Raw genomic sequence first — 19,259 nt, 5'->3', positions numbered from 1 at the left:
TCTCAAATCAATCCTCGAAACAGTCAACTAGATAACGTTCGTTGAGGGTCCAGTGGGTGGTGGATCCAGCCCAGTGTGGCGGGGACCGAACAACCCCGCCAATATCATCATCACCGCCCAGAGCTTCCCCCTTCGCGTCGTAAAGATCTCTCCGACATGTCGGCTTCTCAGATACCCAATCTGAACACACTTCGTCGCGGTGGAGGTCGAGGGCGTCTTAGAGGCCGTGGAGGCTTTGACACAGGCACACCAGGCGAAGAAAGACATGGATCACGGGGAATAGCAGCCCAGGACCGTGTCGTACAAGGGACAGACAATGACGCCAGCGTCTCCCGGTTGAGCGCGGTGGAAATTGGGTATCTTGATGATCCTTTTGCGAGGGCATTGACGCCTCCAGGGTCAGAAACAAGAAGGCTTCCCATAATTAACAGAGGTAAACCCTTCTACAATGCAGTCATTGTACGTTTCTGCAGATTTAACATGAAGCCACACAACAGGCACCTACGTCCGCACCACCGCCATCGACCGACTCGTTGCGCGATTCTTGGAAAGCCCTTCACAGACGAAAAAGCAGATCATCTCGCTAGGCGCAGGATCTGACACGCGCATCTTCCGGTTGCTTTCCTCTCGCTCGTCCGCCTCAAGTCCGGATCTGATCTATCACGAGATCGACTTCTCTGCCAACACTGCCGCGAAGATCAAGTTCATCCGCGCAGCACCTCTCTTACAACGGACACTGGGAATTGGAAATGCCCAAAATGTATCCATCTCCAACTCCGGCGACGCATTGCACTCGCCGACATACCACCTCCACCCTGTTGATCTCCGAACACTTGCAGCGTCGGCGTCAGCAACCACTTCGCAAAGCCCATCATCGCCCAATCCGACGGAGAAGGATCAACCACCCTGTCCGCTACAGGGTGTCGACCCAACACTCCCCACGTTACTCATCTCAGAATGCTGCCTTGTGTACCTCTCTCCCCGCGAAGCGACCGATGTCGTCGAATACTTCACCAAGTCCCTTTTCCCGGCGAGTGTACCGTTGGGTTTAATTATCTACGAGCCCATCCGACCCGACGACGCCTTTGGACGAACCATGGTCGCCAATCTCGCGACGCGCGGGATTCAGCTGCAGACACTGCACGAGTATGCGTCGCTCGAGGCGCAGCGGCGACGGTTACGGGAGCACGGGCTTGATAGCGGACAAGAAGCGGCGGACATTGATTTCATCTGGGAGCGGTGGGTGAGTGAGGCGGAGAAGGAGCGGGTTGCCGGGTTGGAAATGCTGGATGAGGTCGAGGAGTGGCAGTTGCTTGCGCGGCACTATTGTGTTGCGTGGGGATGGAGAAGCGGGGCGGGGGAGGATACGGGGGTGTTTGATGGATGGAAGGAGATTGAGGGACAGACTGGGGAGTGATTCACGTTCTACATTATGTATCCGTGCTTAGGCTCTGGGAGCTGTTCCATCGCTCCATGGCCTCCTTGGCGTGCTGTAGCACGGTGTCCAGGATGCAGCCTACCTGGAATATACCACCAAACATGCTCAAATCAGTAACCACTACTCTCTAAAGAGCTCGAAAATGCTCGTCCGAGTTCTTCTTCTTTCCATAGTATTTAGCTAGCTCGAAAAGCCAAGCCGCCTTGACAACGGAGACATGTCAGATCAATTGAAAACTCGGGGAGTAGGTAGTTCAGGTCCCAGAATCCTACCATCTGATTGGCCCCTTTTCGCAAATCGCACCAGAAGTAAAGTCCGGTTACGAAGGAAAACTTGAATAATGACCACTAAGTTTAATGGTGCCTGTTAGTAGAACTGTCAGTGTACCTGCTGATCACTGGCTTGACAAGTCTAGGCCCTGCAGAAAGGGAAATCTTTATTTCTGGTAGACTTCTCTGTGTCAAAGGTGACATTGGAGAGAAGAGTAAACAGTCTGGGCTTTTGAATGTATTCAAGCTGCATGGTAGATGTGGAAGCGACTAAGGTACGGTTAAATAAATAGCTGTACTCTGTAATAACCGGGGTATCTACGGAAGTATGTACTCCATACAGCGATGGTGAATGAGAGCAGCAGCGTTCGTGGATCAAAAATCACGCCCAGGGACAGACCCTGTAGCTTCAGGGACGCACAGATTCTGATTGGCCACTAGCAATGAACTAAGCTCCCTCATCTAACCCCACCGGGGCTAGTTGGGCATGAACCACCGGGGCACAACAGCTTGTGATTGGCACGTAGATTCGGCTACTGAGCTCGAATAGGCATAGGCTTCAAATAGCCTTGAGATTATCCCAATCGGGAGGTCCGTTGCTTCATATATGGGGCGTACCACGATTCATTCGCTGCTGACGAGTGCTAGCGTAGCGCCAGCAGAGTCAATTCCGACTCATGGGGTCTGGAGTCGGCGCGACAATGGGCTAATAGCCTAGTCCACAGTAGTGCTCGTGTTAGACTTGGGGCTGGTCCGTTTTCCTCACTCGCGTTCATTTCCCCGTTTTCCCTCCTTTCGCTATCCATCCATCCCCTCTCTCCTTATCCGGTGGTGCTTCCCTTCCTTTTCACTCTTCGGAGTAGTCGCTCGTTATATTTGCTCTTTTACTGACCCTAGTCTTTCGTTTCCGGAGTGTGGAGTTGGACTTCACTTCGACTTCGAAATCCGCAACATCACCTTGATAAGGGAGAGATACAGGAACAACAGTCGTCAGGATGAGATTCGACATGGTTTCCGGCGCATCTGCGCTGCTGTGGTTCGTCGCCAGCGTCGAGGCATCCAAGCATGCGCATCGGCACCATTTGAGACATGAACACGGCACCGTCCACTCCGTTGCTGAAGTGGGTGCGCCATTGGAGAAGAGAGGAGGGAAGTGCCAGTTCCCCACCGATGCCGGCTTGGTCGCTGTGACTCCGAATATGAAGAACGCCGGATGGGCGATGAGCCCCGATCAGGCCTGTGAGCCTGGCAATTACTGCCCCTACGCCTGTCCCCCGGGCCAGGTGTCGATGCAGTGGGACCCCGAAGCGACCTCGTATTCGTACCCTTTGTCCATGGTGAGTTTTCAATTGGTAGCTCCATACCGATCCGAAGGTCCTGACAGTGTTGCGTGTGCTAGAATGGCGGTCTCTATTGCGACAAGGACGGTCAGATCAAGAAGCCGTTCCCCGACAAGCCGTACTGCCAGGACGGCACGGGTGCCGTGGGCGCAAAGAATAAGTGCAGCAAGCACGTTGCGATCTGCCAGACTGTGCTGCCTGGAAACGAGGCAATGTTGATTCCCACGCTGGTCGAGGACGCGGCTACTCTTGCGGTGCCTGACCTCAGCTACTGGTGTGAAACCGCCGCTCAGTAAGTGCATTCGGCGATGATACTCTTATCTCGTATTGACCGTTGTCCAGCTTCTATATCAACCCGCCTGGCTATGACACCGAGACCGCTTGTGTCTGGGGTACTTCTGACAGCCCCCTCGGTAACTGGTCGCCTTATGTTGCTGGCGCAAACACCGACGGAAACGGCAACACGTTCGTGAAGATCGGATGGAACCCCATCTATCTGGAGACCACCACGCCCTTCCGCGACGTCGTCCCAGACTTTGGTGTCGAGATCGAGTGCGAGGGTGGCGGTTGCAACGGCCTTCCCTGCAAGATCGACCCCGCGGTGAACGCGGTCAACGAGATGATCGGTAGCACCGCCGTTGGAGCCGGAGGCGCCACCTTCTGCGTGGTGACGGTCCCCAAGGGTGAAAAGGCCAACGTTGTGGTCTTTGAAAAGTCCGGCGGCGGCAGCGGCAGCGGCAATGGCGATTCCCACTCCACAACCGCGGCACCCTCCACGACCTCTGAGCCCAGCTCGACCACCACAACCACCTCGTCCAGCACAGCGTCCTCCAGCACGTCGACTCCTGCCTCGTCGTCCTCATCAGAGCCCACTGACACAGACTCGAGCTCGAGCGCCACCGTCACGCCCTCCACCAGCAGCGACCCCAGCTCATCCGCCAAGGCGTCCAGCGCCAGCCAGGCTTCGGAATCCGGTGCATTCTCGTACACGTACAAGCCTCACGTGTTCGTCGAGCAGTCAGTCTCAGTGGAGGCCATGGCAGCCGAAACGGCTGGTCCGGCACAAGCCACGGCCACTCCCACCCCTGCTTCCAAGGAAAAGGAGAAGGAGGGCAGCGCCGCCGATGTTGCCGTCTCCGTGCTGACTCTGGGCATGGGCGCTGTCGCGGCGATGATGATCAACCTGTAGTAAGCTGCAGGTGCTACCTATTGCTGTCACCAGCTCCAGCCTCAGCCGTGAACTAGCATTTTTCGCAACTTCTCTTCGGTGCCTCGAAACTTTATAATTCTTTTTTCGTTTCTTCGGGATACCCTGGTCCTATTGAACCATACCATACCATACTATACCATTCTTGACGACTGACGTTATCTGTATATTGACGACCCTTTGACCTGCCTATATTATATATTCTTCGCTTCGTCTGTTCTGCTCATCAGCAGTTTTCTTTTTGACTTGGGGATTTGGAACGCATGATCTGCTATGCTGTTGCCGATTGAATTGACGATGGGGCTTGAACATACCATTCTAAGAATGGATAGTGAGCTGATAGCTGATTTTGATAATGTCTATTACTCGCTAGTTCGTGATAGGCTGGAGCAATGTGACATTTGCATATATCCATGTTATTACTTCTCCAAGGTAGCTTGTAGTCCAGGAGACTCACGATGGGAGAATATAGTAGAGACCACAAGGTAACACAAGTCAATTGTTTTAAGGACGATGTCGGAATTTGAGGACATCTTTCGTCGCTGTCATTCTTTATGTCATAGCTCATTCTTCGGATCTGCACCCCGCATACTTAATGTCTCTTAGCCGCCGCATACTACCTAGAGTCTGGGGCAGAATACCGAGAACAAAAATCACTATACACCAAGGGCTGGACAGTAATAGATTATCCTATCAAATAGACGCTCATTTATCCACATCAACGCTGTTGGTCACCGAACCAAACACCTCCAGGGCGTGGCCGAGATAGTCCTGCACTCCCTTGAGACGAGGAGTCATGTCACTTCCCAAAGGCAGCAATTTCTCCGTCTCGTGGCCCTCTCCCACGCCCTCGCCAACAACCACTTCGTACACAGCCTGCATGGCCTTGTCCTTGTCACCGTTGGGTTTGATCTTCCCGCTCACAAGAAGGCCCTGGACCTGCTCGGTGAATGTGCCCTTGTAGTCGTCCGGAAGAGGAGTCTTGCCTAGGACGACTGAGTTGGGCATATTGGTGTTGAACGTCCCCAGCACGACGGTCAGGGTACGGATGTTGAAGGGGGCAACCTCTTTGGCGAGGATTTTGGTGAGAGCTATGCAGTTAGCTAATTGCCCTCCGAAAAATTTCGAGGGAAAATTGTATACCATCCAGGCCGGCCTTAGCACCCGCATAGACGCCCATCGTGGGAATGCCATCGAGCGAGGCCCCGCTGCTCATGTTGACAATCACGCCGGACCGGCGCTGGCGCATATGAGGCAGAACCGCGCGCATCAGACGCAAAGGGCCAAAGTACATGGTCTCCATCTGTGAGCGCATCTCCTCCTCGGTCATGGTCTCGATAGGCGCGTAGATGGAGTAGCCGGCGTTGTTGACCAGGACATCGATCTGCTCGCCGCCCTTCTCGAGCTCCGTAATCACCTCGCCGCTCTGAGGGCTGTCGACATCCAGCTGGACCCATTTGCCCCCTTTGCTTTCAATGTCAGCGACCAGCTCCGGGGTGCGAGAAGGGTTGCGGGAGGTAGCAATGACCTTGTGGCCGCTGGCCTGGGCGGCGCGTGTGAGGGAGAGACCAAAACCGGAGGAGCAGCCGGTGATGAGCCAGGTGAGTTTTCTAGACGCCATGATGAAGATTTTGCAGTCAATCAGATCAATGGTATCTAGGCAGTACAGGAGCTGAACTTGGATTTAAACATCTACAATTGTAGCCAAACCCTCGGAGATAGCGGATGAAGCCGTAACTCCGTCGTCGACAGGGATGCTCAATATGGGATACCAGCGTAATCAACTGACCAAAGAGTACACTGTCTGGACACTTTTGACCTGGCGGTATTGGGTTCTGACAGATGGCGAAGGCGTGGACTCTAGTCTCTTTCTACTCGTCGCCGAGTTCTATTTCCACATCCTCGTCTGATTCTCCTGGATGTCTTATCTGGCTGGCGCTGTGTGAAGCCCAATTGGCCCAAAGGCAATGAAAACCGATTAGTTCCTGCGTCTACAATTGAACATTGGAAATAATCCCCGATTGGGCTTTCTGAGGTGCTGTCACAGGCGTGAAGTGGCTTCGCACAGTCCCAGAGGATGCGCCGCTGCGGTTGTGTCCTGCACTCGCAACGAGACAGGAACCAAATGGCCCGAGATTAGGCGCTGCATTGCAAACAGCATGGTCTCTCTCCTCGTGCTCCAGAAACGCCCGAATGTGCAAGAGCCAGTGAGCCAACTGGACTCCCGATTCGAGCGGTATCACCGGTCAAGCCTATCAAGTTAGTGGCCTTACTATATTCAAGTATGCAGGATGCAGGACTTGAACATACCTTTCTGAGTTGTGAACCATTACGGCAAGGTCATTTGTTAGGTGCTTAATCAACTGCAGTAACGGACGTCTTTTTGTGGATGCCTTGGAGTAGCTAAATAGGAGTGGAGGCAGCCGTCTCTTATCAACTTATCGGCAGTGACTCTTTGACTCCTCCAGCCTCGACACCCTCAGCCCTTCCAGGCCCAACACAACTAGATCAGCGACATCCACTCTCACAATGCCTCCTTCAGTACAAACAGTAAGTCTTATCAGAGACGATCACACTCATTCCCTTCCACCCCAAAATCCCCGCTATAAACAAAGACACTGCAGCTCAGACCTACCCCGCACATCCCACTCCTTCAACCACAACCACACCTCCAGGAATGAGAAGATACAAACACTAACACAGCATCAAAGACCAAACTAACCTCCACCCTCCGCCTCCTCATCCCGCGTCTCCGCCTCCTCCAGAAAAAAGACAACGCCTCATCCGTCATCCAGCGCCGCGAACTCGCCACCCTCCTCGACGAAGGCCGCGAGTCCTCCGCCCGCATCCGCGTCGAGAATGTCATCGCAACCGACATCGCCGTCGAGGTCATGGAGATGGTCGAGCTATACTGCGAGCTGCTCCTTGCGCGCGCCAATGTCCTCGACCAGCTCGCGTTCGGGGAGAAGGGCGCCCGCGCGCGGAGCCGTGCCAAGGAGGCCCTGAAGGCGGAGATGGGGCCGCAGGGCCACGGCCACCCTCAGGGCCACTCTCACGCTCAAGCTCAGGGCTCGTCCGACGCAGCGTCAAAGTCATTCCTGGGGTTTTCGCTTTGGGCGGGGGGCGGGACAAAGAAGCAGACACCAAATATTTCAGAAAGTACGCCGGCGCGGGGCCGCAAGACCGAGGCGGAGGAGACCGTCGACGAGCACGACGAGGGACAGACCCCGAGCTACATCGACGCGGCGCTCGACGAAGCCGCCGCCGTGATCTTCTACGCGTGGCCGCGCTTCCCGCGCGACGTGCGCGAGCTGACCATGCTGCGCGGCATGCTCGCCGAGCGCTGGGGCAAGGAGTTCATGACGCTGGCGCAGGACAACAAGCTGGTGGACGTGAGGGTACCGGAGCGGCTGGTCAAGGCGCTGCGCGTGAAGCCGCCGGCGCAGGAGCTCGTCGAGAGCTATCTCCGGGAAATTGCAAAGGCGTACGGGAGTTCGTGGGCAGCGCGGGCCCAGAGCCAGAGCGAGACCGAGCTCGGCGAGGCGCCTCCGGAGTTTGTCGGTGATCAGCCTGGCGATACTGACCAGTCTGGCGATGGCGATGGCGATGGCGACGCTGCCGTCCCCTCCACGCCGACCCGGCCGGTCAACATGGCTGAGGCGCGGCGCGCTTCCGAGACCTCGGAGTTGAATAAGGCGACGCCGCCACGGGGGTTCCAGTCTGTCAAGAGCCCTGTTAGTGTTGCGCCGCCGGGGCCGCGGTCGGATAACCCCAATCCGCGTGTCAAGGTTCCAGGCAGTGAGACCCAGTCCGAGACGCAGGTTGAGGGGCCTCCCAGGGCGCGGAACGGGAATGCGGGTGGTTCTGGGGGGATACCGGAGTTGGATGAGTTGACTCGACGATTCGCGGCCCTGCGGCGGTGACTATGACCTTGGCCAATTTGTTCAGCGAGAATTCACGTTTAATAATGATTGATGATTGTTGACGAGCCGTCGGCTTTTGAGGCTTTCTACATTTGTAGCCATACGCTCCAGCGCTGTACTACTGCGAGTGTTATCTGACGGATTTATTATTGTATCTATCTAGATACAGTCATCTATAAGATCTAGCCCTTCCACTCCCAGTGAATATGTGCTTTTGCCGTATCATGCATGAGAGGCCCAAAGCCAACCAAAAAGTCCCAACCATATGAGACAGAGAAGCGAAGAATGTCCACGGCATGAGGCAACAAAGACAGGATCAGACAACGAAGCAACAAAGCCAACACCGGGCACATGATGCAGCCAGTTAGGCGGTCAACCCAGCGAGACGCAGCAAAATGTATGAGCAAGAAAAAGACCACCCAGAGGACACCGGACTATGCATGTGCCGAAACCATATGTACAGGACAAAGGAAATCAAAACGAAAGATTCATAAACACGACAAAAAGAGATTACCGGAGGTCGTCTTCTTCTCCCGGGAGCAGAATCTCATGGCCGGAGCCTTCATAGACAAAGATCGCTGCGATGCATCCAAAGACGGATACAAGAGCGATCAGCCACCAAGCAAAGCCGACCATGCCTATCTCCAAACCATAACCGTACCAGGCTCCGGAAAAGATAGGCCCGATGGTCCGGAACGCCGAAGATACTGACTGTCCGATACCGTGAATCGTACCGAGCACCGAAGGGTGCGGTGAGCAATTGTTCAGAAGGATAATGGATGTCGGGAGTGTGAATGTTCGAGCGCTAACTTGCAGGAACAGGACGACAATGATGGAGAACCACACCCAGGGCCCGTTGGCCTGCCCTGGAGGGGGCGTGGACGACGGCGCAAGAGCAATGTAAGGGCGAAAGCATAGGCCAGAGGAAAGAGCGACAGGAAGTATTGGTAGCTCTTGGCTGTGCCCAGGCGGCCGTTAATTGAAGGGTAGATGGTGAATTGGAGGAGCATGCCGATGACCCCGAGGATAGCTGTGGCGAAGCCAACACTCTGAGGCAACATACCCAAGCCCCCTGTGAAAATGAAGGGCAGTCTCTGAACAGGACTGGCAGGGTCGCTGGAGTCATAGCGAGGGGTGGATAGGAAAAGCAACCATAGATTGTTGAAGGCACTGGCAATCGTCAGTAATGGTGCGAGCTATATCGGGAGATATTAATACATACCCCATCTGGAAATCGAAAAACGCCTGGGCAAGAAGAGTGCACAGGACATTCTTTGTCCAGATTCGTCGGAACGGTAACACGCGAGCGTGCCTCGTAGGTTTGGCCGCCTTCTCTTCAAGCTCGTAGCTTTCGGTAGGATCGCTTGGTCGGCTCAGCAGGGGACCTTCCTCATCATAGTCGGAGAATGGAAGTCTAGAATATATGGGCGACGAAGACGGAACGACAGCCTTCAAACCACGGGCGAAAAGCTTCATGGCAATAGCGCCCAGACCAGGCTTTCCCTTGCAGGCTTGTGAAGTCTGGATGGGTTAGTAGGATTCTCACTCTTCAGGGTACAAATCCATACCTCCTCAAGACCCATTGCGACGCACGTAGCGCAGAATGACAGGAAAACGGCATTGGCCAGCATGGGCAACGCGTAGGGGTATTTCATGAGCCACTGCACACCCGAAGCACCTCCAAAAGAGGAATTGGGCCCGAACAGCCTGGGGTAACTCTTGACCGGATCGGCAAGCATACCTCCCATGACTGTAACCGTCAGTGTCAATCGCAAGCAAGACTAATGGCGGAAAAGGACTCACCTGGACCAAATAAAGCAGCGATATTAAACCCAATGGGTAGAATCAAGAAAGCGCGCGAATGGTACTTCTTCTCCTTGACATTTTCTGCAATCATTGTGCGGATAATGCCCACAGTCCCATTAATGGCACCGCCAAACGAACGCCAGAACACGGCCTGCGCGAACGACGTCGAAAAGGCGACTCCCAGGCAGGACGCCGCCGTGCCTACCAGCCCGACCAACAGTACGAATTTGCGACCGCCCCATTCCGCATCGGCCACTCGACCCCATGGTATTGCTGTCGCGAACTGCGCAGCCGTAAAGGCGCCCTGGAGGATACCAGCCTGCGTCGAGACATCGGAGTCGGAGAGCGTTTCGTCGAAGGATTTGAGCTGGTAGAACATGTACGCTTGTAAGGAGGCGATCTGTAAGAAGTCGAAGACGCGACAGAGACCCAGGAGCGCCAGTTGTTTCTTTCTAGGCAGGGACATCCAGGTGACAGGCCCGGGGCGGGGAGCGGGGAACCGGTGGAATGAGCCTGGAAGGCATTCGCCTGCGCCATACTTTGGGAGCGACTGCGGGCATGACCTGGATTCCATTCTGACGAAGTGGTCTTCATAGCCATATTGGGGTGGTCGAAGGAGAGCGAGGAAGAGGGGAAGAGCCCTCCGTGAGATCTGCGAGAGAGAGGTTGGATTCGCGCCGGCGCCGTGAGTGAGACGCAGAGGAAGGGTAATCGGCAAAGGAAGGTTCGCCGCCTTGATCGTGACCGGAAGTCCAAGAAGTTGTCCGGGTATGACGGGCATCCCGATGTTGGTGTTGGTGAGGATGGTGATTATTAGTAGTGGTAGTAAAAGAGGTGGTAAAACTTGGAGTGATGGGGTGGAGGACGAAACGCTGGTCACGGAAGGCCGCCGGCTACCTTGGGAAGCTCTTCTTTTCTGGACCGTCACAGGCATCGAGGGCGTGGTTCATCCGATAGGGCGCCAATGCAGGCGTCCTGAGACTACGTCAACAGGCTGAGGATTATAGGTAGCAGAAACTTGATAGAAAGAATAGGATAAGCCGAAGCAAAAAGGTTACGCCAGTAGGAGAGGGGCCCAGGGGCGCAGTGCTTGTGATGACGACGATTCAGACAGAACATGAACGATAGATAGTCTGAATCAAAGAGAGATAGACTAGACCGGACGAGTGACAATTGAAAAGCAAACAGATAGTATTACAAGAAAAGGAATAGCAAAGAACGACTGTTTAAGGAGGACTAGCCACCTTGACCACAATGTACTCCAAGAAGCCCACAATGAAACGGGTGTTAATCATCACCACCATAACAATCCTTACTGTACAGGGAATGGAAGTCGGAGTAACCCAGAAATCTAGATAGAGTTTCCACAGTACACTAACTACATAATGTTAATAACTTATGAGTAATGCTTCCATACGCAGTAGATATGACGCTGGTGTTGACATTTACATACTTACTGACTACCAAGGGAATACTACATCTGTGGCTAAAGGTAATGAATCTGAATCCATGATGAAACCCGGCCTCCTTATACAGCAACTGTATTGGATCTGTAACAGCACATTACTCGCATTATTGCACTAATTATATTCAATTTAGCCAGAAACAAAGTAAAAAAGCAAAAAGGAAAAAAGGAAAGAAAAAAAAGAGCCGAGTGCCAAGAAGACGGAAGGCCAGATGGGTCCAGTATTTTGTAAAAAGATCGACATAAGGCCCCATGGCCCATATTGTACGAAGTTGTTTGGCACTTGGGTGGAGTTGCTGCTTTAGGCAAGTTCATAATCTCCCTCTTTCGTCCCATCTCTGGTTCCTGAATAACTCGTTCCATGGGTCAACTAACGGAGCAGAGGCTTGGCAGGTCAGGTGGGATCATGCCCTATTCTGCTTGTCTATCTGTTACAGACTATGATCAACATCCAGCACAATACTATTTCCATCAGTGTTTCACCTTCAACAGTGTTATACCCTTGATTGCTAATCTGGCTGCAGTCAAGCTTTCACCTTTCAATCGTCAATTCAAAGTAACTCCTCATCAGGTCTATCTAGATCCGTAGGGTTCGCCGTAAGAAAGTAAACAGATAGACTACGTATCGACTACGTATCGACTTACGTATGCCCTGCAACTTCTATCTGCCCACAGGTAGACTAGCGTCTCCGTTCGTCGGCTTTTAGTGCGCGAGTCAGTCAGTTTGCGTATCCCACGTAATCCCCGGGCTTCTCTTCGTTCGGTTTGTGTATTGTTATTTTGTGACAGGGTGTCTTTTCGGCAAGGTGTATTGTATCGTACACTGTTGGCTTTGATATGCGATGATCTGACGGATCCAAATATAATATTATACCATTAATTCCATTAGGTATATACTGGGTATCTATCTAGATGATGATCATGAATTCGCATGCCTATGCGGCCCCTGTTCCGATAAGGGAAAGTAATGATGTGGTTCGTCTTGCGAGTCGACCCATCGTCGCCAGTCCCACCAGCGCAATCCAGCTGCACTGGTTGAAGCTTTCGTTTCATGCTCGTTCAAAAACTCGGATGAACCGCGCTCTTTTGCTCGCTGCAGATGGCGCTTTCGGCGGCTGACTCGAAGGATTAAAAACACCCCGATCGCCGCCAGGGCCACCGCGACCATAGGAACGATCCATCCGGTGTGCGCTAGAATAGTCAAGTTAGTAAGATACCCCAATGACACAGTCGTAAGCAAGGAACTCACCATATATACCCTTGCCACCTTGCGGAGCGGATGAAGGGGCTGCTGCACCGGGTTGTCCCAGGTTGTAGTGCGATTCTGGGTGGTCCGGGTCGATCCAAGGAACGGAGTTGATTCCCACAGGAGGAATGAAGGGCTTCGGGTTGTCCTCGCCAGGCAGGCCGTATGCTTCTGCTTTGCTGCAAAAGTCATCCGCGCAATAGCCTTGCAGGTCCGGCGACGGGGTGAAGGTGAACTGGTTCCGGGACTTGCCCAGGACTCTACCCTGGCCGTCGACTGCTTCCACGTATGACCAGGGGTAGAAGGTCGAGTTGGTGTACATGGTCTCGAATCCCTGCTTGGCGACTTGGCTTAGCAACTCGTAGGGACCGGTCGAGTTTGCGGCGCCGTAGAATCGCCAGTGCTTCACGCGCGTGGCGCCGTTCCAGCTCACATAGAAGGTAGTCGGAGAGAAGCCATCGTTTGTTTTGGCATAGGTCCACAGAGCGGGCACATCGGTCGGGTTGCCCTCCCACTCGAACTTGAGGGCCCGGTAGTTCATGATCTTCTCCTTGGCGATGTAACCCCAGAAGACCAGCTTGCCTTGCTCGTTGTGCTCGGAGATATACGCATTGTTCCCCCATCCTATAAACACATTCCGGTTCGGCAGCACCTGCATATTCCCCTGACTGGAGCTGATCATGTCGTCATTCAGCGGCTTGTATTCGTGGATCTGTGTCGCTGTGTTGGCTACGTGGTCAATGAGGATAATCATACCGGACGAATAGGGATGCGTCTGGTTGTAGCCGTTGTAGCCGTTGTTGTACAGGGACAGGAGCGTATGTGTGGCGTTCTCGCTGAGCCAGCGCGCATCGTGTTGCTGCGAGAAGCTAAAGTTGATGTTCTTGAAGGACGGATTGGCGCCGTGCAAGCGCCATAGGACCGAGCCATCCTTGCCGGAGATCTTGTAGATGCAACTCGTATGGCGCGAAGAAATCAGGTAGTCGCCCTCTTTGTTCTTATCGACCGAGTTTATATGGAAATAATCCCACGGAGACCGTGGCTCGAACCCGGTGCCGGATGTGTCCGTGGACGACGGGTAGGTGTAACTCATGGACGGATCGACGTGGTCCAGAGAACGCCATTCAAACAGGACCTGATTCGTTTCCACATCGATCTCCTGGAAGATGCTCTCCATCAACCAACCCATGCCCGTTCTGAGGTTCCAGAGGCTCATGTCGAACTGCCGCTGTTGATAGACGGTCATCAGCGCCGTCTTGCCGTCATTGACCAGCCGGAACTCGTGCATATCGCTCGCTGCAATCCCCCCTCCTGGGGTGACGGTCTTGACAATGCGATAGCGGTTGTCCATAATGACGCCATGGCCCCTGCAATACCCATTCTGCTGGATTCCTTGGAAGAAGCACAGGTGGTTCGCTCCGTTGTACTTGCATACGTGCATGCCATGGGCATTACCCGGCCCCGAATTACCCCAGCCGCTCCATACTAAATTCTGTCGGATATCAGCTGATTTTCCGACTGTACAACTCGGCTGAAATAACGATAATGCCTACCCCTTCAGTATCATAGATATATGGCCCCGAATTATCTGCCTCATACGGGCCAAGAAAGATGTACCCCGGACTGAGCTTGTTCGGTTCGCTTTGTTCAACGGTGAAGACCGGCGGGTATAGATCGGGCCTCTAGAATAGCGTCGGAGATCATCGATTAGCTGCCTTGTCATGTCTCACGTTGAGACGCCGCCACTATCGTTGAGGGGGAAACATCATGAAATAGCAGACTTACGGATTTGAACTCGGAATCGATTTCTGCGACGACATGCTCGAAACAACATAGCAGAAGGATCAACAAAAATGAAACGAAGCGAAAGGCCAATGACGGAGCCAATCCTCCAGATATGCGAGTAAGGACGATCATGTCATGGATACTTCATATCCTCGCATTCGGACTCCGGCGGAGAGAAGGGAGCCAAAGACGGCGGGAGTGTCGAGAGGTCGCAGATGACGCTGCAAGGGAAATGACGAACTGTATCAATCAAATGATGTACAGGAATCAATGATATATACGATACCTCCCCCTGTGGAAGAAGACGAGATCGGGACTGATCTGCAGAAAGCCGGGAGACGCGCAGAAGTTTGACGCCACACTTAAAGCGTTTCACTTGGAAAGTCAAGACAATGAGGTTTCATTCAAAAGGCATGGATCTAGTTATCTAGCTACATAGGATGATAGGACTACCTATCACCACCGACTCAGAGACTCGCTCAACTAAAGGAATTCGCCCAATCCCCGGGTCTGGTGGGCCTTGAGAATTGCATACGCCATCATTTTCTATCATTGGTCTGATAGAGCTGTGCGGGGCTTTTTATAGATGCCCAGAAATGATACCTACCTCACAAGGAATGGTCTGTAGTTCTCCCGATGATTAGCCTTTAAGATGACTAACAGTAGACTTGACATTGAGAGGTCGAGGTACAAAAAAAAGGAAATTATCATCGCCGATGGCACACGTCGACTCCAGCACAAGCTCCCGCCAGAGCAGATCAGCCATATATTCAAACTTTCATGAACTCGTGGACTTGCGACCCATTTGGAGATCACAGATGGAGTATTTAGCTTGATGATTATTGTATACTTCTCTACCTGAGATGACCATACCCGATATTACACCCCGTATAAAACACTACCGTATCATACCCGTACCATATTCCCGTCCCAAAACATCAAGCCTCTTAAAGCCGAGCAGAAAACCCCCTTGAGAAAGGTAATCCGGTAATCCGTCTCATACCTATCTACTCCGTACGCCACGTCACGCTACATAGACTACACCAAAAGGTTAGCAGAGGCCACGGCGTCAGTATGGCCCAGTAGTCGTGACTGTGGCTGAAGCCACCCCACTGCATTGGCCGTATTCGTACGAAGTACTTTCCTTAGACTAGACTAGTTTGACCTTGCTCCTGGTTTTGGCGACAGGGGGATGTTGGAGTACGGAGTTAAGGAGTGTGTTCTGTATAAGCCGTCTGCATAGGGTTACGTACTGGGCTACGTAGGACTTTACGAACATATATCGCTGAGGTGAGTTCCAGCGGACGGAGCACGATTCCACCTACTTGAGTGTTGTCCTTTCAGATCAATCATTGACATTTGATAGGGAGTTGATAGCTGCAGCAATCTATGAATAGTAACCTGCAAGTATCGTTCTTGATTGAATCACAAGCCTCAATTCGCCTATTCAGGATTCACCCCGAAGGCATGTTCTACTGTGCAATGTACAGCTTGACGATCTCGGGTATCCGGCATCCTCAAAAGCAGGTTACACGCCTGACAATTAGACTAGTAATCCTCAATTATTGTCAATACAGACATCAATATCTGTTTGCCTGGGACACCAAGAAACTACTCCTGTAGCCAAGCACGCGGGCAATTAACAAACCCCCAACATACCCCGTAGGGCTGCCCATCTCGCCTGCGATGTCTCAGCCAAGACAAGCAACCTCCTAACTTCCAGGGCTGAATGCCTGCATGATGGGGAATGCCGAGCTTCCTATACATGTACCAAGGAGGCCAAGGAATGGCAGGGCTGAAGAAGTCGAACTATCATAGGCTTGGAAGGAGCAATATACTTCGATTTTATTGATATGAGTAGGCAGCAGCATTTTGGATATCTATTTCTTTTCAGAGGAACCTCGCTCTATATATTCCGGCCCTTGAGCCAAGCAATTTCTCCACCGCACGGTCTTAGACAAGGCACCACGACCAGATGGGAAGATATCATTTGTCAATGTGCATTGAGGATCAAACCCCGATCAAAACGAAGGTGGACAAACCAGAGGTAACATTAGGGAATCAACATAAAACATATTTTGAAGAGATTAAAGTAATGTTCAAAGCCTGAAACGGGTGACAGGTCAAAGATCCATGGCGCCAGCGCACATGTCGGACGAAATAGGAAAAATGAAAATCATTACCGGGAGAAGCGCTTGAAAACCATGGCAGCAGCAACCCCAGTCGCCAGTAAGGCCCCACCCATGGTGACAGCCTGCAGAGCGGCGTTCATCATTTGACGTCTGTTGCGAGTGCGGCAGCGGTTGAAGAAGTCCGCCATGTCGTTTCCACGGGGAAAGGGAGTGTCGGGGACCTCCTCGCCCAGGAACTCGCACAGCGGTCCCCAGCCATCCTTGATCTGGTACTCGAGCAGTCTCTCCGGAGGAACCAGGCTGCGGACCTCCTCCACGTGATCAAGGTAGACCTGCTTGCCCTTGTTGGGGAAGTCGCCACGGAAGAACGTCTCGAAGAACTTGTTCAGCATGGGGTAGTACATGCTGGCGGCCCAGCTGAAGTGGGAAACGAGGCGGTGTTCAGGGTCGGTGACACGCCAGAAAACGGTCTTCATGACGGAACTGCAAATGGAGTTAGACTTGACTTCTCTTCTCAATAGACATGTAGAGCAGCACATACGCATGCCACGAGTCCACATCACGGGTCGACAGAATGACTTTGGCGTTGGGATAGGCTTCGATCAACTCTTTGGCGAAGGCACAAGCAGGCCAGTCGCAGACAGCCTGGAGAGGCATTAGCGGCTGTCGTCCCTTCTATCTCTTCAGTGATTCAAGCATACCTGGCAGTCTCCCAGCAACTGATCCCATTCCTTTCTGCCAAACTCACCCACACCGTCGTATTTGGCGCAGAGAGCATCGTGCCACATCAGACAGTCAGGAGGGTTCTCCACGCTGGCGGACATCATGTGGTAGCATTTGACATATCCCAATCTCTCAAGGGCCTTGCGGAGGGCTAGTAAACCGTCAGACGGCTGGCATACGGCTTGAATTCACAGGAGACAGAACATACACGCAGTACCAGTTCTTCCCACGCCAAGCGCAAGCACCTTCATAGGCACTGTCCGGTGGCATTTTCTCCGGTCAATGCATGTGTCGCTAGTGAAGATATCTGTGATAGGCTGGGGAGCCAGGTTGTCGGCGTGCATCAACGACATTGTATGTTCGTGGAACGAAAGTTATAGTTCTAGGTGTCTTGTTTTGAAATATAGAAAAGGTATCCGCCGATAACGAAGGTTTAGAAGGATGGCCTTGGAACTTGGACAAACGCAGAGACAACAAAAGACCCAAAGAGAGCACAAAAGCAAGTTAAAAAAGAGAGTAGTGTCAAAGCAAAGAAAGGACGAAGGAAGTGGTTAAAAGGAGACCGACCCTCTTGAGATGCAGATCAATGATAGTTACGGAGGACTTCTAGCTAAGTACCATTCCCAGAGAAAGTAGTAGCCGGTGCCAAGGACACTGTAACTTGTAACATCTTGAAAGAGTGAATATAGAATAACAATTAGTTTGGTAATCCAATCAGGATTGACGATGCGCAGTACTCCTGTTACAAGCGGATGAAAGCTTGGAGCAATCCGCTATCCTCTGATCTATTTGCACTCTGTACTCCGTATGCAATGGAGCCGTTATCAACCTAGTGCGTAATGTGGCGTTGGTAAGTTTTCCTTGATTCCCTATTCTTGTTCTCGATCACGCTGTCTCCTTCCTCTATCAACCTAATTCCTTTTCTCCTTACCCCTCTAAACCTTTGGGGTTGAACTCTCGATCTCCTTATCCGTATCTGGTCTGGACTCTGGTTCTCCCCTGTCCGGCGGGTCTCCGCCCACGTTTTGGGCGCTTTGGAGCACCGCCGACGACTGAAATAACGTCACTGGCTGACGCACCCAAGGGAAAAGCAAAGGATCGTCAGGAGGTGACACTCCGACATTTTCCACCAGGAAGACGTCTCAACGTACGTAGTTTGTAGATAGGCGCTCTGAGTGCGTAACTGCGTACGCCCATGGCAAAGCTCTTGCTTGACAACGGGGCCACTTGAGACGGGACATATTCCACCGTATGGGCCTCTCAGAACCGGACAGGACACCTGCCAAGACCGCCGGACCGCAAACCCAAAGATCTTGCCGCGTAGACACGCTGATGAAAGTGATAATGTGGAAAGGATCAATAATGAAGGCGATGCGCCTCCGATCCCTGATTGGGCGCGGGTGGCCGTGCTGACGCGTATCGAACCTGAAAAATATCCGTACGCAAGGTCTGAAACGCAGGTACCGCCCCACTTTTCACTAATGATAATGGGTTACCATGACCTCCACATAAGTTCCATAGTCTAGAACTTGGAATTTCCCTAAGATACCACCTGTGTCAGTTTTGCTATGGATCGACTCAAATGCTTTTTTCCATAGCAGAGGGAACGCTTAATGACGCAGCATGCGACAGCCCTAGAGATCGCAGAGACGCCAGATAACGGTCATTCTTGCACAGCATTCGGCCCTCCGGGCTTTGGGTCAATCCCAAGGCCTTTGTAACACGGACCTGTAAATTTGTAACATTGCCAAGCCTTCGTTGGACGTCTATTGTCAAGCTTGGACTAAACTCCGCAAGAAACTCGGTACGAAAGACTAGACAGGGAAGGATGAGCGTATCATTTATCCTTCTAGAACAGGGCCGATATTCCGGGTGGGGGGACTGGGCATGATAATGCGTAAGTAAGCATGTAAGTCTGTGATACG

General features: G+C 52.6%; 7 protein-coding genes across 7 annotated transcripts; 3 read left to right on the top strand and 4 right to left on the bottom strand.

Moving 5' to 3' along the window:
* Nucleotides 1-154: 154 nt before the first annotated feature.
* ppm1 (protein C-terminal leucine carboxyl O-methyltransferase ppm1) lies at nt 155-1,557 on the top strand (the record flags this gene model as incomplete). The annotated part of the gene is made up of 2 exons (XM_024823428.1): nt 155-433; nt 498-1,557. Coding segments are annotated over 2 exons (1,199 nt in total), but the record flags the coding sequence as incomplete, so codon positions are not given.
* Nucleotides 1,558-2,485: 928 nt separating this feature from the next.
* On the top strand, nt 2,486-4,669 carry P174DRAFT_406217 (SUN domain-containing protein). The gene is made up of 3 exons (XM_024824095.1): nt 2,486-3,044; nt 3,107-3,339; nt 3,390-4,669. The coding sequence occupies exons 1-3, from the start codon at nt 2,703-2,705 to the stop codon at nt 4,234-4,236; spliced, it is 1,422 nt and encodes a 473-aa protein (XP_024682529.1). The 5' UTR covers nt 2,486-2,702; the 3' UTR covers nt 4,237-4,669.
* A 290-nt stretch (nt 4,670-4,959) lies between these two features.
* P174DRAFT_370663 (SDR family oxidoreductase) lies at nt 4,960-5,875 on the bottom strand (the record flags this gene model as incomplete). The annotated part of the gene is made up of 2 exons (XM_024822345.1): nt 4,960-5,345; nt 5,398-5,875. The coding sequence occupies 2 exons, from the start codon at nt 5,873-5,875 to the stop codon at nt 4,960-4,962; spliced, it is 864 nt and encodes a 287-aa protein (XP_024682528.1).
* Nucleotides 5,876-6,722: 847 nt separating this feature from the next.
* Nucleotides 6,723-8,376, top strand: P174DRAFT_441202 (DUF292 domain protein). Its single transcript, XM_024827252.1, has 2 exons — nt 6,723-6,804; nt 6,966-8,376. Exons 1-2 carry the CDS (start codon nt 6,784-6,786, stop codon nt 8,175-8,177), a joined length of 1,233 nt encoding a protein of 410 aa, XP_024682527.1. The 5' UTR covers nt 6,723-6,783; the 3' UTR covers nt 8,178-8,376.
* Nucleotides 8,377-8,687: 311 nt separating this feature from the next.
* On the bottom strand, nt 8,688-10,764 carry P174DRAFT_420504 (putative MFS transporter; the record flags this gene model as incomplete). The annotated part of the gene is made up of 5 exons (XM_024824867.1): nt 8,688-8,982; nt 9,024-9,347; nt 9,400-9,698; nt 9,746-9,927; nt 9,981-10,764. 5 exons carry the CDS (start codon nt 10,762-10,764, stop codon nt 8,688-8,690), a joined length of 1,884 nt encoding a protein of 627 aa, XP_024682526.1.
* Nucleotides 10,765-12,303: 1,539 nt separating this feature from the next.
* P174DRAFT_441199 (arylsulfotransferase family protein) lies at nt 12,304-14,890 on the bottom strand. The gene is made up of 4 exons (XM_024827251.1): nt 14,480-14,890; nt 14,248-14,376; nt 12,698-14,186; nt 12,304-12,639 (listed from the first exon to the last, which is right to left on the bottom strand). The coding sequence occupies exons 1-4, from the start codon at nt 14,609-14,611 to the stop codon at nt 12,368-12,370; spliced, it is 2,022 nt and encodes a 673-aa protein (XP_024682525.1). The 5' UTR covers nt 14,612-14,890; the 3' UTR covers nt 12,304-12,367.
* Nucleotides 14,891-16,336: 1,446 nt separating this feature from the next.
* Nucleotides 16,337-17,652, bottom strand: P174DRAFT_441196 (sulfotransferase family protein). Its single transcript, XM_024827250.1, has 3 exons — nt 17,313-17,652; nt 17,153-17,256; nt 16,337-17,094 (listed from the first exon to the last, which is right to left on the bottom strand). Exons 1-3 carry the CDS (start codon nt 17,433-17,435, stop codon nt 16,659-16,661), a joined length of 663 nt encoding a protein of 220 aa, XP_024682524.1. The 5' UTR covers nt 17,436-17,652; the 3' UTR covers nt 16,337-16,658.
* Between the last annotated feature and the right edge of the window lie 1,607 nt (nt 17,653-19,259).

Source organism: Aspergillus novofumigatus (genome assembly GCF_002847465.1).
Source record: "Aspergillus novofumigatus IBT 16806 chromosome Unknown P174scaffold_4, whole genome shotgun sequence".
NCBI lineage: Eukaryota > Fungi > Ascomycota > Eurotiomycetes > Eurotiales > Aspergillaceae > Aspergillus > Aspergillus novofumigatus.
The sequence above is the reverse complement of the archived record's forward strand: the minus strand, read 5'-3'. Positions and strand labels throughout refer to the sequence as shown.

Coding starts and splice junctions, on each gene's coding strand:
- P174DRAFT_441196 (XM_024827250.1), bottom strand. CDS start 17,435: ATGTCCGCCAGCGTGGAGAACCCTCCTGACTGTCTGATGTGGCACGAT. Junction 17,257..17,312: donor AGTTGCTGGGAGACTGCCAG/GTATGCTTGAAT, acceptor ATGCCTCTCCAG/GCTGTCTGCGACTGGCCTGC. Junction 17,095..17,152: donor GATGTGGACTCGTGGCATGC/GTATGTGCTGCT, acceptor CTCCATTTGCAG/TTCCGTCATGAAGACCGTTT.
- P174DRAFT_406217 (XM_024824095.1), top strand. CDS start 2,703: ATGAGATTCGACATGGTTTCCGGCGCATCTGCGCTGCTGTGGTTCGTC. Junction 3,045..3,106: donor ATTCGTACCCTTTGTCCATG/GTGAGTTTTCAA, acceptor TGCGTGTGCTAG/AATGGCGGTCTCTATTGCGA. Junction 3,340..3,389: donor TGGTGTGAAACCGCCGCTCA/GTAAGTGCATTC, acceptor ACCGTTGTCCAG/CTTCTATATCAACCCGCCTG.
- P174DRAFT_441202 (XM_024827252.1), top strand. CDS start 6,784: ATGCCTCCTTCAGTACAAACA. Junction 6,805..6,965: donor TGCCTCCTTCAGTACAAACA/GTAAGTCTTATC, acceptor ACAGCATCAAAG/ACCAAACTAACCTCCACCCT.
- P174DRAFT_441199 (XM_024827251.1), bottom strand. CDS start 14,611: ATGATCGTCCTTACTCGCATATCTGGAGGATTGGCTCCGTCATTGGCC. Junction 14,187..14,247: donor ATATCTATGATACTGAAGGG/GTAGGCATTATC, acceptor GATATCCGACAG/AATTTAGTATGGAGCGGCTG. Junction 12,640..12,697: donor AGGTGGCAAGGGTATATATG/GTGAGTTCCTTG, acceptor TGACTATTCTAG/CGCACACCGGATGGATCGTT.